The 16469-nt window shown below is 34.8% G+C and overlaps 1 protein-coding gene across 1 annotated transcript in view; it reads right to left on the bottom strand.

Annotated features, from left to right (window-relative positions):
• The window catches only part of Nckap1 (NCK-associated protein 1), a 77692-nt gene that overhangs the window by 31355 nt on the left and 29868 nt on the right, over positions 1-16469 (bottom strand). The window contains exons 10-16 of the mRNA XM_013514746.1: positions 15068-15124; positions 13703-13799; positions 13270-13376; positions 12455-12587; positions 9710-9791; positions 6749-6807; positions 178-323 (exon numbers count right to left, since the gene is read on the bottom strand). Coding sequence (XP_013370200.1) covers positions 178-323; positions 6749-6807; positions 9710-9791; positions 12455-12587; positions 13270-13376; positions 13703-13799; positions 15068-15124 — 681 coding nt within the window. The remainder of the gene's footprint in view (positions 1-177; positions 324-6748; positions 6808-9709; positions 9792-12454; positions 12588-13269; positions 13377-13702; positions 13800-15067; positions 15125-16469) is intronic.

The raw sequence follows: 16469 nt of genomic DNA, 5'->3' as shown, positions 1-16469 counted from the left end.
GAGAGGAGAGGAGAGGAGAGGAGAGGAGAGGAGAGGAAAGGAAAGGAAAGGAAAAAGGAAAAAGGAAAAAGGAAAGGAAAGGAAAAAGGAAAGGAAAAAGGAAAGGAAAAAGGAAAGGAAAGAATTCTTTGAACATGAAAAATTTCCAATCTGGATTTAAGGAAAATTTCAACATACCAAAATATGGAGAGATCTGATGTTTCCACCAACATTTCCACCAATGAATCTACCATTTTTGTATGAAAGATTATTGTATTCATCATCTTTCCAAGTTCTCGGTGATCCGCAAGGCCAAGTGAAGCCTTAGAGACACTAGTATATGCCTACAAAAGCACAACAAAAACAAAAGTACTTTATAGTGCCTAATGATGTCAGACTTGTCATTCTATAGAGAGAAAAAAAAATCCACTACTAAAAAATAAAACTATTTTGATGTATCAGTAATATTTTTTAATTATAATGATGCTAACTTGAAATTTCTACCAAGAATTTCTTTAAATAAACTTGAATACTAATGTCCATAAAACAAAATATAATATACAGATCTTTCATCATGAATTCCAAAGGAGCTGACGTTATTTTATCAAATGTGTAAGCAAACTGTTACGTCAACCTTACCAAAAGAAATTTTCAATGCTGCTGCAAAAAGAAAACAAACATAAGAAACACCAGATGAAAGCACAGTGAGGTTTTAGATTATACTGAATCACTAAAAATCAAACAATGTAACTCAATATTTTAGTCTGATAAATTCTAGAAAAGCACCAAAACAGTAAAACATTAGGCTAGGCAAAAAGTGCCAGCACATGCTTGTAATCCCAGCACTCAGGAGGCTGAGGCAGGAAGATCACTGGGAGTTCAAGACCTGACTGGGCTACAAAATGAGCTCAGGGTCAGCCTAAACTGCATAGCAAGACCCTGTCTCAAAAAGACAAAAAAAAAACAAAAAACAACAACAAAAAAAGTGCCAGCACTTAATTAAAACCATCAAGACAGACTGTGGGGAAATATATTCCTTGAATTGGATACCAAAATGCAGAATAGAATCATGTCCAGGGATAGTGGACATTTCAGGTAAGAGAATGTGAATACAAGGGGTCCCTAAAGAATAATTACTCACTATAGCCAGAATTTGAATGCAAACTAGGTGAAGAAAACGGTGAAAAATGAGATTCAACCAGTTCATGCAGAGCTTTGTATACCATGTTAAAGAATTTAAACATTTTGGTGCACTGAGGGTTCTGTATGATAGCCAGGTTTTGTTTAATGAGATGGCACTGTGTGAGGGCAGGATTGAGAGGTATAGCTGAGACAGGAAAAAGAGGCAGAACTGTGTTAGAAGCCCATGCTGGCAGGAAATCTGACCAGATTATGATGGTCTGGAAAATGACTAATGCGATGTGATGCTGCCCAGAGTTCTGGCTGTTCAGATACTCCTCCATGTATTGTTGGAGAATTTGAGGCCGGAAACACTCATTCCCTAGACTACTTGTTAAGGCTGCATTTGCAGCTATCAAACTTGAGCAATGAGGCAGTGTTTTCCTTGGAACAAAGAGCAAGCGTACTTGAGGACAGAACAGAAAGTCCCTAAAACCAGTGTTCCTTAGCTACAACACAACTCCACCGCACAAGAGCGCTCATCTGGGCTTCCCCGCACCACTCCCACAAGCCTTAGAGACGAGGAAACATGCTATAGCTAAGCTGATGTTCACACTGCTTCCTGCACTGTGAATAATTCAGCTCTGGTTCCTGCCCCCGAAGGACCATGTCTTCTGCCAATACCCTTGAAACCCTAAAAAAACCAACGTACTGCCTTGTAAGACAAAAAGTCTAAGCTCAAACCCTACAACAGCAAGGGGACTCTAAGTGGATGATGTTAATTAACATCACTGAGATGGCTATATCATAAAGAAAATAGTTACATATTCTATTGTTTTGTCTGATAGGAAGGCGGAGGGAATGAGGAACAATGATGACAATAATCCACTATCAGGATTTACTTCGCACATTTATCACAAACTAAGCCTACATTTCTCTTTAACCAGCTTTTGTTTTTTTTCAGACTGGGTCTCACTATGCAATTCACTATGTAGCCGAGGCTGGCCTTTAACTTGAAGTGATCCTTCTGCCTCTGCTTCCCAAGTGGCTGGATTACTGGCCTGTGCCACCACACTCAAGTTTTAACCAGCTTTAGAGTATAAAAATGAAGGATTTGTGGCCATGAGTCCAATAAAAACTTCTGTATCTGCTACTTATTTTAAAAACTTAGATTTTTAAAAATTATTTTATTGGTACACTTTAGATTTACATAGTGATCACATTCATCATAGAGATTAATAAGGTCACTACACCCTTGTAAAGGGAACAATCCAAGAGAAAAAAATAACAATCACAAACGTATATGTAACAAGTATCAGTGCACCCAACTATATAAAACAAATACTAAAAATGAAAAATGAAAAATCAGATAAACATTAACACAGTTGTTTAGGGGCATCTCAATACCCCACTGTCACAAGACAGATCAACTAGACGACAAAAAAAAAAAAATCAACAATAAAATATTAGAACTGAACCAAAACTTTTGAACAAATGGGCTTAGTCGATGTCTAGAGTGTTCCACCCCACAACGTCAGAATACACATTCTTAGCTGCACACAGAACATTCTCCAAAATAGACCATATACTAGCTCATAGAACATGCTTAAGTAAATGCAAAAGAACTTCAGGTTATCTCATGCATATTATCAGACCATAGTGCAATGAAATTGAAAATTAAAGGCAAAAGAAACCACAAGAACTTGATAAACACATGGAAATTAAACAGCACCCTCCTGAACAACCAATACGTCACAGATGAAATTAAAGAAGAAATTAGACAGTTTTAGCAATAGAACAAACCAGAACTTATGGGGCACAACGAAAGTAGTCCTAAGAGGGAATTTATAGCAGTGAATACGCTTATCAAGAAAACAGAGCAAGCACAAAGAAACAACTTAACTTCAACTTCTAGAAAAAGAAGAACAGGCCAAGCCAAAAGCTCGTATGACGAAGGAAATTATGAAGATCAGAGCAGAAATTAACACACTGGAGACTAAAAAAACTACAAAGAATCAATGAATCGAAGAGTTAGTTCTTTCAAAGATTAAATAAAATCAACAAATCCTTAGCCAACCTTATCAAAAAAAAGGAAAGACTCAAATCCACACAATTAAGAATGAAAAGGGTGATGTCACAATAGACCCTGCAGAAACCCAGAAGATCATCTATACCTACTTTGAAAATCTGTATTCTAGTAAGATGGAAAATGCAGAAGAAATGGACAGATTCCTAGATACATATGGATTACCAAGCTGAAGATATAAAAATCCTAAATAAACCAGTATCTATCAAAGCAATCAAAGATGTTATTAAAAACTTACCAACAAAGAAAAGCTCAGGCCCTAATGGGTTCACTGCTGAATTTTATAAGAAATTTAGAGACGACCTAATACCACTATTTCTCAAAACCTTTAATGAAATTGAAAGGGAAACAATTATTTCTAAATTCATTCCAGGAAGCTAGCATTACCCTGATACCAAAACCAAAGAAGGACCCAAGTAAAAAAGAGTATCACAGGCCAATCTCCCTAATGAACACAGATGCAAAAATCCTCAATAAGACACTGGCAAACAGAATGCAGCAAATCACCAATAAGATTATACACCACTGAACAAGGGGGATTCATCCCAGGGATGTAGGGATGGTTCAACATACACACATCAATAAATGTAATACACGGGGCTGGGGATTTAGCTCAGCGGCACAGCGCCTGCCTGGCAAGCGCAAGGTCATGAGTTCGATTCCCAGTACTGGGGGGAAAAAAAAATAAAAAAAAAAATAAATGTAATACACCATATTAACTGAGTCAAGGACAAAAATCATACGATCATCTCAATAGATGCAGAAAAGGTTTTTGAACAAGTCCAGCAACCATTCATGATAAAAACCCTACAGAAAACTGGAATAGATGGTCTTTATCTCAACCTGATAAAAGCTATCTATGACAAACCAACAGCCAACATACACTAAATAAAAACCCTACAGAAAACTGGAATAGATGGTCTTTATCTCAACCTGATAAAAACCATCTATGACAAACCAACAGCCAACATATACTAAGTAAGACAAAAACTGAAAGCTTTCTCTCTAAAATCAGGAACAAGACAAGGATGTCCCCTGTCTCTACTCTTATTCAACATAGTCCTAGAAACTTTAGCCAGAACAATCAGACAAGAGAAAGACATAAAAGGAGTAATAATAGGAAAGGAAGAAGTTAAATTGCTATTATTCGCAGATGACAGAAAACCCCAGAAACTCCACTAAAAACCTGCTAGAATTAAAAAGCAAACTCAGTAGCATGCCAGGACACAAAGTCAACACTCAAAAATCGACAGCATTCCTATACATGAATAACAAACTCACTGAGAGAGAAATTAGGGAAAGAATACCTTTCACAGTAATATCCAAAAAAATGAAATACCTAGGATGAATCTAACAAAGGATGTAAAAGACCTCTACGTTGAAAACTATAGTACTCTGAAAAAAGACTGAAGCAGATATCAGAAAATGGAAAGAGACCCCTTATTCTTGGGTAAGCAAAGGCAAAGCAAGGGGCATCACAACCCCTGACTTGAAATTAATACTATAAAGCTACTGTACTAGGAACAGCATAGTTCTGACAAAAAAAAAAAAAAAAAAAAAGCAGACCCGAAGATAAATGTAACAGATTAGAAGATGTAGAAACAACTCCAGACATATTCAGCCACCTTTTGCTATCTTTGACAAAGCTAGCAAACACATTCACAGGAAAAGGATACCCTCTTTAATAAATGGTCCTGGAAAAACTGGCTCTGTTCATGCTAAAGATTAAAACTGGAACCGTGTCTTTCACCACACATGAAACTAAATTCCAAATGGATCAAAGATCTGAATATTAAAACAGAAACAATAAATCTGCTGGAAGACAGAGTAGGTAAAACTCTTGAAGACATTGGTAGAGGCAGACTTTATGAATAAAACCCCAATTGCACAGGAACTATCACAAAGAATCAACAACTGGGATCTCATTTTATTAAAAAGCTTTTGTACAGCAAGAGAAACCACCAAGAGAGTGAAAAGACAACCACAATGTGGGAAAAAATCTTTGGCAGCTGTTTATCAGACAAATGATTACTATCAAGAACATACAAAGAATTAAAAGACTCAAGACCTCCCAAATTTAAAGACCCAATCCAAAAATGGGCATCTGAGATGAACACTTTTCAGATGAAGAAATACAAATGGCAAATAAGTATACGAAAAAATGTTCAACATCACTGGTCATTCAAGAGATGCAAATTAGAACAACACTGAGATTCCATGTCACCCTGGAAAGAATGGTTGTTATCAAGAAATCAACCAATAATGAGTGCTGGAGGCACTGTGGGGAAAAAAGAACCCTTCTCTGCTGTTGGTGGGAGTGTAGGCTGTTGCAACCACTGTGGAAATCAATGTGGAGATTCCTCAAAAAAGTAAGATTGGAGGTCCCATTTGACCCAGCTATTCCTCTTCCAGGTTATCTTCCCACAAGAATTAAACACATCATGCCACAATGATATATGTGCACCCATGTTCACAGCAATACAATCTGTAATAGCTAGTATCATACAAATAACCCAAATGCCCATCAACTGAGGAATGGATAAAAAAGATGTGGTCTTTTAATACAATGGAGTAGTATTCAGCCTTAAAGAAGGACAACCTGAAGACTTTTATAGGTAAATGGATGCAATTTGAGACAATACTCATAAGTGAAATTAAACCAGACACACATTGTAAACATCGTATTTTCTCCCTAATGTGAGAAGCTGAAAGAGTAAATAAGATCCCAAATGTACAACAGATTGTAAAATGAGACAAAACTTCAAAAGGAAAGAGAAACTGGGATAAGGGAATGGAGAAAAGAAGGGAAAAGAAACATATAAAAAGATAGTTGATAGTTATACTACTAATTTCTCTTAGTTCACTGAAAAGAAAGATTTATGCTAATATTGTCTGGACAAATAAATGCCAATATCTTATATTCTGAGTAACTAATTTAAAGATAACAATACACATGTATTAAACATTGTTATCCTATTATCTTGTTTTGAAATTTTATTTTTTCCCTTTAAAATAAGAGGTTTTCTCTCTTCATAGGAAAATATATTATATCCTACCTATATAATATTTCAGAAATTTGTCCATTATTTTTTAACATCTCTTATGCCCTCTCTTGATAGTTAACTACAAAAATCCTCTAAACAGAATTATTACTCTTATCCTCTTCCCACAGTTACTACAAATATTTAAAGAACAATATATTCTCTTATCAAATTTACAATACAAAGAGCCTTCAACTTCAAAGCCCTTAAAAACTACATGACAGACACGTATTATGTCTAAGAAGATTTTGCACTGTCATCTTAAAACTCTGAAACAAGAGTGACTGCGATTTGAATTTCTGAATATTATTAAAACATAATTTACTTTATCCAAAAACTGTATTGGCTTAAATAAAAAATATATCCAAATTTATTAACTATACAAAGTATTTCTTTTATAGTTAGTTGTATAAAGTAAATCTTTTCAATAGGGAGTCAACAATTTACATAGTCCTGCTATGAAATTTTTCCTGTCAACTAACGTATTCAGCAAGAAAATAGAACAATATAAAGTTATTCTTACCTGTAACCTAAACCAATCTAATCTCATTCCTCTGAAATCAAATACTTCTCCATCTTCAACTGCAATAATGAAAAAAAAAGATTATAGAGCAAAGTAATGTTTTCATAAATCTATAATCATATTTTATAACTGAGCGCTAAGAAAATTCTATTTCTGGGTATATAAGCAAAATAAAATACCAGTGACTCAAAAGAGATATTTGTATAGCTATGTTTATATCAGTATTATTCACAATAGCCAAATGTGGTAGCAACTTAAATGTCCTTAGATAAACACAATGTAGCATATAATCACAATGGAATATTATTTAATCTTAAAAACGAATGGAATTCTGACACTCGGCACAATATGGCAGAACCCTGATGACATTATGCCCAGTGAAATAAAAGTCATGCAGTCAGGCAGGGTGTCAAGCATCTGAGATCAGAGTTACTTGGGATTGTGAGGCAAGAAGGTAACTTGAGCCCAACTAGTTAGCGCCCAGCCGGGACAATAGAGCAAAACCCTGTATGGGGGGAAACAAAACACAAAACAGGACAAGAAAACAAGAAATAAACCAGTCACAAAGTTAAACTGTCTGGCTGGATGTGGCTGTGATCCCAGTACTTAGGAGGCAGAGAGAGAAAGACCATCCTGAGCTCAAGACAAGCCTAAGTTCAAGGCCAGCCTACAGCAGTGAGACCTGGTCTCAAAAAACAAAATAAAGCAAGGCAAGGCAAGGCAAGGCAAGGCAAGGCAAGGCAAGGCAAGGCAAGGCAAGGCAAGGCAAGGCAAAACAAAACAAAACAACAAAACAAAACAAAACAAAAGTTAAGCTGTCTGGTTCCATTGTTATACAACATCTACAGCAGTCAAACTACTAGGAATGTAAAGGAAAATAGCGGCTTGCAGTGAGACCTGCAGTGAGAAAATGGGAGTGTTATAAAAACTGGCTAGAGTTTTTAGTTTTTTCAAGACAAAAAATTTCTGGAGATATTTTGTACAACAATATGAACAAACAATACACAATGCTGGTGAGAATGCAGGGAAAACCACACACTGCTACACTGTTGGTGGGAATATATAACTGGTATTACCACTATGGAAATCATTATGGAGATTCACTGGCTAGTCTCCTTGGTATCTTCCCAAAAGTTAACGATACAGCACAGTGATACATGCATACCCATGTTTACACCAGCACGATTCATAACAGCTAAAGCTTGGAAGTAGCCTATGTGTCCATCAACAGATGAGTGGATAAAGAAATGCATTTATACACAATGGAGCACTACTCTGCCATAAGGATAAACTTGAGTCATTTGAAGAAAAGTGGATGTACCAAGGTACACCCAAATATAATTTACTTTGGAAATCCAAAGTATAATTTAAGAGAAATCCAAAGTATAATTTTAAAAAAAAAAAAGACAATAGAAAATGGGGTGAGAGACCTTTAGCAAATGGGAAGGGGATGCAGAGATGGAGTGAGCGGAAGGAGAATAAAAAGCATGAAGGTAAATGAAGTCAATGCACCTGCCCCCTAAGATGAATGCAAACATTACACGTATAAATGAAAATTTAAAAAAAACATATGAATACACCTAAACTACTAAACTGCATACTCAAAATAGGTTAAGATAGTAAGTATTACTTTATGGGTATTTTTCAATTAAAAGACAAAAATAAAAAAATTTAAGGGCTGAAACAATAAAACACTTCTCAAACCCTCTAAAGAAGTATACTTCTTCCTAGGCTGTCCAATTCTCAATGTACTTACATGTCTACTTGAATAGTATAAAACGTGACAGATCCTACGAATAGAAATTTTGGATGGGATGCTAAAGCTCCATAAAATGACTCCATATAAACAAATGTCATCACACAAGATTATAGGAGTTTCATTACTTAATAGTAAGTATAGGGGCTGGGGATTTAGCTCAATGGCAAAGCGCCTGCCTGGCAAGCGCAAGGTCGTGAGTTCGGTTCCCGGTACCGGAGAAAAACCAAAAAAAAAAAAATAGTAAGTATAATTATACTTACTATTATATACTACTATAATTATACTTACTAGGCTTGTCTTGAGCTCAGGACTGATTATAATACTTACATATTTACTACTCAGAAGTTTTTGAGCTTTATGAATCCTTCAGTTTAAAGACTATAAAACTAAAACATCTTATCAGTCTCCTAAATGGAGTGTTCAAATAATGGACAGGTAATTTAGTTATGCTATATCAAGTTTTGGATTGAGAGACCTGAGCTCAAATTTCTATTCCTATTTAATGGCTCTTAATACTTGCATGAATTATGCTAAATAACTAATAGGTTTATTTTCAAACCTTTAATTTCCAAATCAAATAAAAGTAACTTTTAAAAAAATGAGGTAATTAAAAGGGATACCATATATAACAGTGGTGGTGAATCTATGGCATGCACGCCGTATCAGGAACACAGAGCCCTGCTAGCGCACAAGCCAAGTGTGTGAGCTGTTTTTTCTAAACTAAAACCTCAGTATTCAGGTTTAACTGCAGTGTTGGCACTTTGTGACAGGCAGGTGGCCTTTAGATTGCAGTTTGAGTTTCTGTCTCTAAAAGGTTCGCCATCACTGGTCTATAAATTACCCTGCACAAACTAAACAATTCATACACAGTATTTCGCGTTGTCATAGGTATGGCTGGCCCAAACATATACTTTATTACATCAGTATACTCTTACATTTTCTTCTTTCTTTGTTACTAAATACCTTTTATTCCTCCTGAATAAGAAACATTAAGATAAAAGTCTTAAATTTCTGTAAATATCTCACACTCATTTTGGAAAACTTTGCTTGAGAGAAAATGAAGTCAAGACGAGAGAATAGATCAAATATATCCAAATGTAAGATAAATGATTCTATAAAAATTAACTGTTAAGTCTGCTCAACAGTAAAGCTTGAAAATCTAGTTAGATAAAAACATGCCTTTACTTTTTAAAAAGACTTACCTTGTTTTACACTTAGGGAAGTCATAGTGTTAACAAAAGAAGACATGATGATTGATTCATCTTCGGGACAAACAGAAAGATTCTGAAAAGTAGAAAGTAATGTTAAGAACATCAACTCACAGGTCCATCAACTAGTGGATGTGTACTAAAACACTTGGTACATCTATAGGATAGAATATTTATCAGAAATCAAAATGAATGATGGCTGGAGTGCAGCTCCATGGTACAGGGTATCCCCAGTGGGCACTGAGCTCTGGCTTCACACTTTCCCCAGCAATGCAAAAACAAGGTGGGAGGGATAAAATGTTGACATATACCACAACATGAATCTCAAAAATAAAGTAAGTGAAAGAAATGAAAGTAACATTATGAAGTATGTGATTCTATCTGTATGATAAACTGCCTTAAAGGCAGAACTAGTTATAGAAAATCAATTGTTATTAGGGGTGTGTGACAGAATCTATTGTAAAGGTATGCAAGAAAACTTTTAAAGAGGTTTGAAATGTTCTACGTTTTTAATGTGATGATGAGAGATGAATGATGAGAGATGAGATATGAATGTTTACAACTGGCAAACTTAAAAAACTACACTAAAAATGGGTGATTTTTCAATACATATAAATTATTACTCAACAAAATTAGGAATCATCCCCCCAAAAACCTTCAAAGTGGTTAAGAAAATGAATGTGTAGGGGCTAAACTCAGTGGTAAGCCCCTCCCTGCCATTGTAAAAGCTCTGGGTTCAATCCCCAGCACAGTAAAATCAGGAAAATAAAATGAAAATTTGATAAATGGAATCTAAAGTAAATTCTTAAAAACACATTTTTTAAAAATGAGGATGCTTAGCCACAAAGAACACACACAGAAAAATTTTCAAAACATTAAGATCTCCCCAACGTGACTATAAATGTCACTAAACAATACACTTACGTGGTTAAAATATTGTTTTGTTATATATATTTTACCATAATAAAACATTATAATTATATAAACAAGCTTCCAATAGTCTAAATTTATATCCTAGCAAAAAGTTAAAGGTGTAGTAGTATTCTGAATATACTTTACAACTGAAGAAGGTGGTAAAAAGCTCAGACTTGAGTTAAGACTTGAGTTTGGATACTGGCTCTACTTATGAACCGTGTGATATTAAGGTTACGCGGGTCTCTTTTCTTCAACAAGTAACTACAAATATAACTATTCTCACAGAGTTATTATGTTGATATAGTAAGATATAATTTCAGTTATTATCAGTATAACATAAATTCCTGCTGTTAATACTTCTATTAATATTAGAATCGCAAAAAATGTTAAGAATTTTCTCAGTACTGGTAAACTGTACTTTATATAAACATTTTGTTTTTGCTCTCCTTTTTCAACTGTATGCTAATATAAATAAACAGTAATCACAACCTTTAGTTTACCCAGTAGTAACTATTCATAAATAAGTTACAAGGCATTAATACTCCGTAGAGAGTATTATTGGGGTTATTTATTTATTTATTTATTTTTGGTAGTTCTAGAAAGGAGTTCTCTGAGCACCATCTAGTGGATATAAGAAGAAACAGATGGGGGGCTGGGGATTTAGCTCAGCGGCAAAAGCGCCTGCCTGGCAAGCGCAAGGTCGTGAGTTCGGTTCCTGGTACCGGAGAAAAACCAAAAAAAAAAAAAAAAAAAAAAAAAAAAAAAAAAAGAAGAAACAGATGCATTGTAGGAAAACCAGTAGCTATACAGTGAACAGTCCTAATATAAATTTTACTGTTCTTTTGTTTGTACTATTTATTGGCTTACAGTAGTTTCAGAATCTCTGATTTTATGAAGTGAAGCAGAATACTACTCCTTACAGTTTACTTGGAATAAAAATGAAGGAACTTTACATTAAGACAAAAAAGACAACAAAAATTACACATGGTTCTAAAAGCTGAAACTAATAAGCCATAAAGGAAAACTCACAATGAAATTAAAATTAGGATATTTAAATTAGACTATCTAGATGACATCTTTATTTACTGGGCATCTTCTACTATACTATTCAAAACCACCTTTTTCCTTCTTTTCCTCTAATACTTCACTGTCAAGTAACTGTCCCTATCATCTCTTATCTCTATAACCACTCTCAAGTTCCAGCGCGCTCTCATCAGATCTCACTAGCTTAGAGCGGCAATTTTTCTTCTTTCTGGCCTCTTCCCTTGGCCTCCAGAAATCCATCATTTATACTAAGAGAGGGTGATCCTTCTAAATAGTAAATTTGATTTAGGACTAACCTCCTCTTTCCCAAGTCCTGTTAGTGCACACTTCCATTCTCACTGCGTTCACTCTGAGCTTTCCACACTGTATGTACAACATCTATCATACTAGACTACAACTATTTTTTGCCTCTAGGAAATAATCTCTTTGACAGTTTAAGACCATGACTTATTTGTACTTGTATTTCCACTACTCAGCACATGATTACTTTTTTTTTTTTTTTTGCAGTACTGGGCATTGAACCCAGGACCTTTGCAATGAACCACATCAATAGCCCTTTTATTTTTCATTTTTTATTTTGAGACAGGGTCTCACCTACTTGTGAAGTTGGCTAGGCTAGGCTTGAACTTGTGATCCTTCTGCTTCAGGATCCCAGACTGTAGACATTATAGGCATATGCCATCACACCCGGCTCTGATTATATTTTACAAATATTTACTGAACAAACAAATCAAATACTAAAAAGGCAGGAAGGAAAAAACAAACATGCGATACTTTTACCTGCACAAGTTCATTTAGGACAACAGCATCGAAGCCAGAAAGGTACTGCACATAATACCTCTGCATTACAGGCCCGTATTTCCGTACATGTGCTCTAAGTTCTTCCATGTAAAATATTAATTCAGCAATGTGCCTTTTTAACAAGTGAAGAAAAATATTTCAAAGAATAAATTTTTATAAAAGAAAACATTAAGTGCTTTTAACACTGCTTCCAGAGTTTTACATTTAGTATTATTTCTTAAATTATTTCATATAAATAAGTCACAGAAAGAGAAAGCTAAGACTAAAAACTGAAAAAATACCCAAAATTAAAATAAAATTTGAACATCTTATAACATCCTTAACAAATCACAGATGAAAAAGAATTACAAGTAAAATGTTTCTGTATACTTTTATTTCTCTGCTTAATTTATCAAACTCCTACGGAGAGACTGTAGATTAAAGAGAATAGACATTTCAAATGACATACTGGGTCTCAACGACACTTCGTAAGGATTCTTATTTAAATGGTTTGTGTAGTAAGTAATTTTAAAAAATAAATTCATAGAAAATACTGGGCAGAACAAGAAACTAAACAACTTTATTACCACCTAGTATACCAAAGAGATAACAGTAAAAGCCCTAATTTCAAGTTAAAGTTGTCTTTACATTCTAATTTGTATCACCTAATGATATATTACAAATATTCCTGTTATGACAAGTATAAAGAAATTCCGAAAAAGTTTTCCAAAATAACTCTGCTAGAAATATAAGTCCTCAGATTCCACAGTCTATAAATTAGAACAAAAAATGATTTTCTATTGTCACTAACTTACTTATCTATAAAGTCATCTGCACTCTTCTTTGGCATGTTATCTGCATGACGAAGTAGCCAGATAATTTCATCACGGGCAAAGGACAATGCCATAAAAACAAAAAGTGCCTATTAAAAAAGAACAACACTGTTTACACTCAGAGACTGAAAATAAAATCTATTCATCATCTTTCTCTAAGTGAAAAGTCACTGGTAAGAAATCAAAGTATTAAATTTGAAGAAGAGTAACATAAGACAGAGGAGAACTTGGAGGTACACATGAAAGAACACAAACTGTGAGGTGTCACTGTCAATGCAGCCAATTCACTCTTGGATAAATGTAAAAATCCTCTTATATAGTCCTTGACTCAAACTTCAGAAAATTTCATGTATGAGAAATGTTCTAAAATATTCTCATATGGCACATTTATAGAAATAAGAGTTAAATAAATTACCTTGGGACCAAGCAAACCAGGTTGATCAGAGAGGACAGTAGCCAACTCCTTCAGTGCAGACCTTAAAAACTTGCGTCTTTCTCTGTGCATTGAGCCACTATAGGAAAAGATATCATTATAGTTCATCTGTTTCTACTAAAATTACTACTGGCAATTCAAATAGGCTAGCACATTAGGTTAACTTCCAAAGATTTTTTTAGGAAGCAAAAGCCTCAATAAACATAATTTTCTTACAGGGGCTGGGGATTTAGCTCAGCGGCAAAAGTGCCTGCCTGGCAAGCGCAAGGTCGTGAGTTCGGTTCCCGGTACCGGAAAAAAACCAAAAAAACAAAAAAACAATTTTCTACTTTGTGTTACTTTTGTAACTACTTATTCTATTGCTCTTCAACAACTTTAAAGACCAATTAATCCCTCAAAAAGCATCTCCCAACATCCAGCTATTTCTGAATAATTTCCACGATTATAGTACTATATAGCATACCACTTTATAAAGTGGACTGCAAAGTCTTTGAAGACCATAAGTGACTTACTATATACATCTCTGTTGCTTCCACATGGAAAGAAATAGAACTTAATAAATACCTGGTCATCTATAACCTTGTCAGTTAAGTATATTCTTATTAAGTATATAGAGCTGACAAAACAAAAGTCAGCTCAAAAATACAAAGATAGGGAAAGAAAAGGACAATCATATTCTTTTTTGTGTGTGTGTGTTTTTGAGACAGGGTCTCGCTATGCAGTTCAGGCTGGCCTTGACCTCACTTTGTAGCCTAGGCTGGCCTCAAACTCACAACGATCCTCCTGCCTCAGCCTCCTGAGTGCTGAGATTACAGGCATGCGCCACCATGCCCGGCTGACAATCATATTGTTATCCCAGTTATTTTAAAGTTTAAATGCAAATTAGACCTTATCTTCATATGTTAACAAAAGAAAAAACCCAAAATGCTTTGTTTTCCAATTCCTCATATACACATAACACACAGTGCTCCATCTGGTGTGGTGGTGCACCTGCAGTCTCAGCACTCTAGGACAGTGAGTGGCTCCAATTTTCATGCAGCAATACAAAAATGTACACAACCTAATGGTTTGGGGAGCACTGAGGCTAATAAGAGAAAATACCTGAAACTAACTTCTTTGCACGGTACTTTTTCAAAGCATATTATCGATACTTCAATACTGTCTGAAATCTGCACTAATTTAAAAGCTACTAGATTTAGTGGTTATTGGTTATTCACACATTATTTCTGCTTGACTGAAACCCTCCCTCTTCTACATTTTGCACATCATTAATCTGTATTCACTTCAACAAAATACTTTTAAGACAGTCTCCTTTATGAAAAATACCACAGATAAAATAGTACTTACGCATGCGACACAGCTGCCTCCTTGCATTCTCTTATGTCATTAATACGCTTATTGTAGCTATGTGTTAAAAAAAAATGAATCATGTCAATCTTAATTTGATAAAAAATAGTAAAAATGAGTAAAATACTAAATTGATTTAAAATGTCTTATTATCAACAATTCACCCTTAAACAAAATAGCTGCAAAAAGTCTGCCCACATCTTTTCTTAGCACCTTAGTGCCTAAGTCAAGACTTAGAAAAAATAATCTCGTATTACATTAATTCAAGCAATAAAATTTCACAATGCAAATTTTTTTTTTTTTTTTTTTTTTGGTTTTTCTCCGGTACCGGGAACCGAACTCACGACCTTGCGCTTGCCAAGCAGGCGCATTTGCCGCTGAGCTAAATCCCCAGCCCCTACAATGCAAATTTTTAAAAATTTCCTTAATGCAATACATATTAAAATTCTATTTCTAATTAAGTGATTTCAAAAAAAAAAAGTGATTTCCAAGAACTTAAAGTGATAACAAAACTATTACTTCTGACTTTTAAGCAAGGTTACCCATAAGCACAAGCTTCTCTCAAATTAAAAAAAATTTTTTTACTTAAAAGAAACAAAATAGGTACCAGTGAGTAATTTCATTAATATTAGCTATAAACACTCTAAATTCCCGAATGTTAAAGAAAAAAATATCTTCCTGACAACTGGTTTAAACCACTCATACCAACATGAACTCCAACTTAAATATGTAAGTTGGAGATTAATGTCAAGCTGGGCATGGTGGTGCATGCCTGTAATCCTAGCACTCAGGAGGGTGAGGCAGGAGGACTGTCACGAGTTCGAGGACAGCCTGGGCTACACAGTGAGTTCAAGGCTAGCTTGAACTACACAGCGAGACCCTGTCTCAAAAAAAAAAAAAGATTAATGTCTTCTTTGAGCAAATGTATAAAACATACCAGTCTCTTTAATTAGTAAGTTTTTATATTTATGGCTTGACCATGATAATCTACATTTTAAAATTAGATTGATTTAATCAAATACTAAAACCTTCCAACTTTAAATACAGCTCCTTAAATGATAAATGTATCATTAAAAAAAGTCAACTAGATTTGTGGTACTGTTAAATTTACTTGTACTATATTTATGTTTACCCAGTATACACAAACTGTCCAGTTTTATAAGACTACATGTATTAAAATGATTCGATAAGATGGCAAATATGGGGCTGGGGACTTAGCTCAGCGGCAAAAGCACCTGCCTGGCAAGTGCAAGGTCGTGAGTTCGGTTCCCGGTACCGGAGAAAAACCAAAAAAATAAATAAATAAATAAAAGTGGTTTGAGTATTGATGCTTCACAGTTAGGACTGGAAAGAAAGGAAACTGAAGAAGAGAGAGGGTACTTACTTTGAAAGAATAGAGAGA

Source organism: Chinchilla lanigera, unplaced genomic scaffold, assembly GCF_000276665.1.
Source record: "Chinchilla lanigera isolate Chin_1 unplaced genomic scaffold, ChiLan1.0 scaffold00002, whole genome shotgun sequence".
Classification (NCBI taxonomy): domain Eukaryota; kingdom Metazoa; phylum Chordata; class Mammalia; order Rodentia; family Chinchillidae; genus Chinchilla; species Chinchilla lanigera.
The sequence above is the reverse complement of the archived record's forward strand: the minus strand, read 5'-3'. Positions and strand labels throughout refer to the sequence as shown.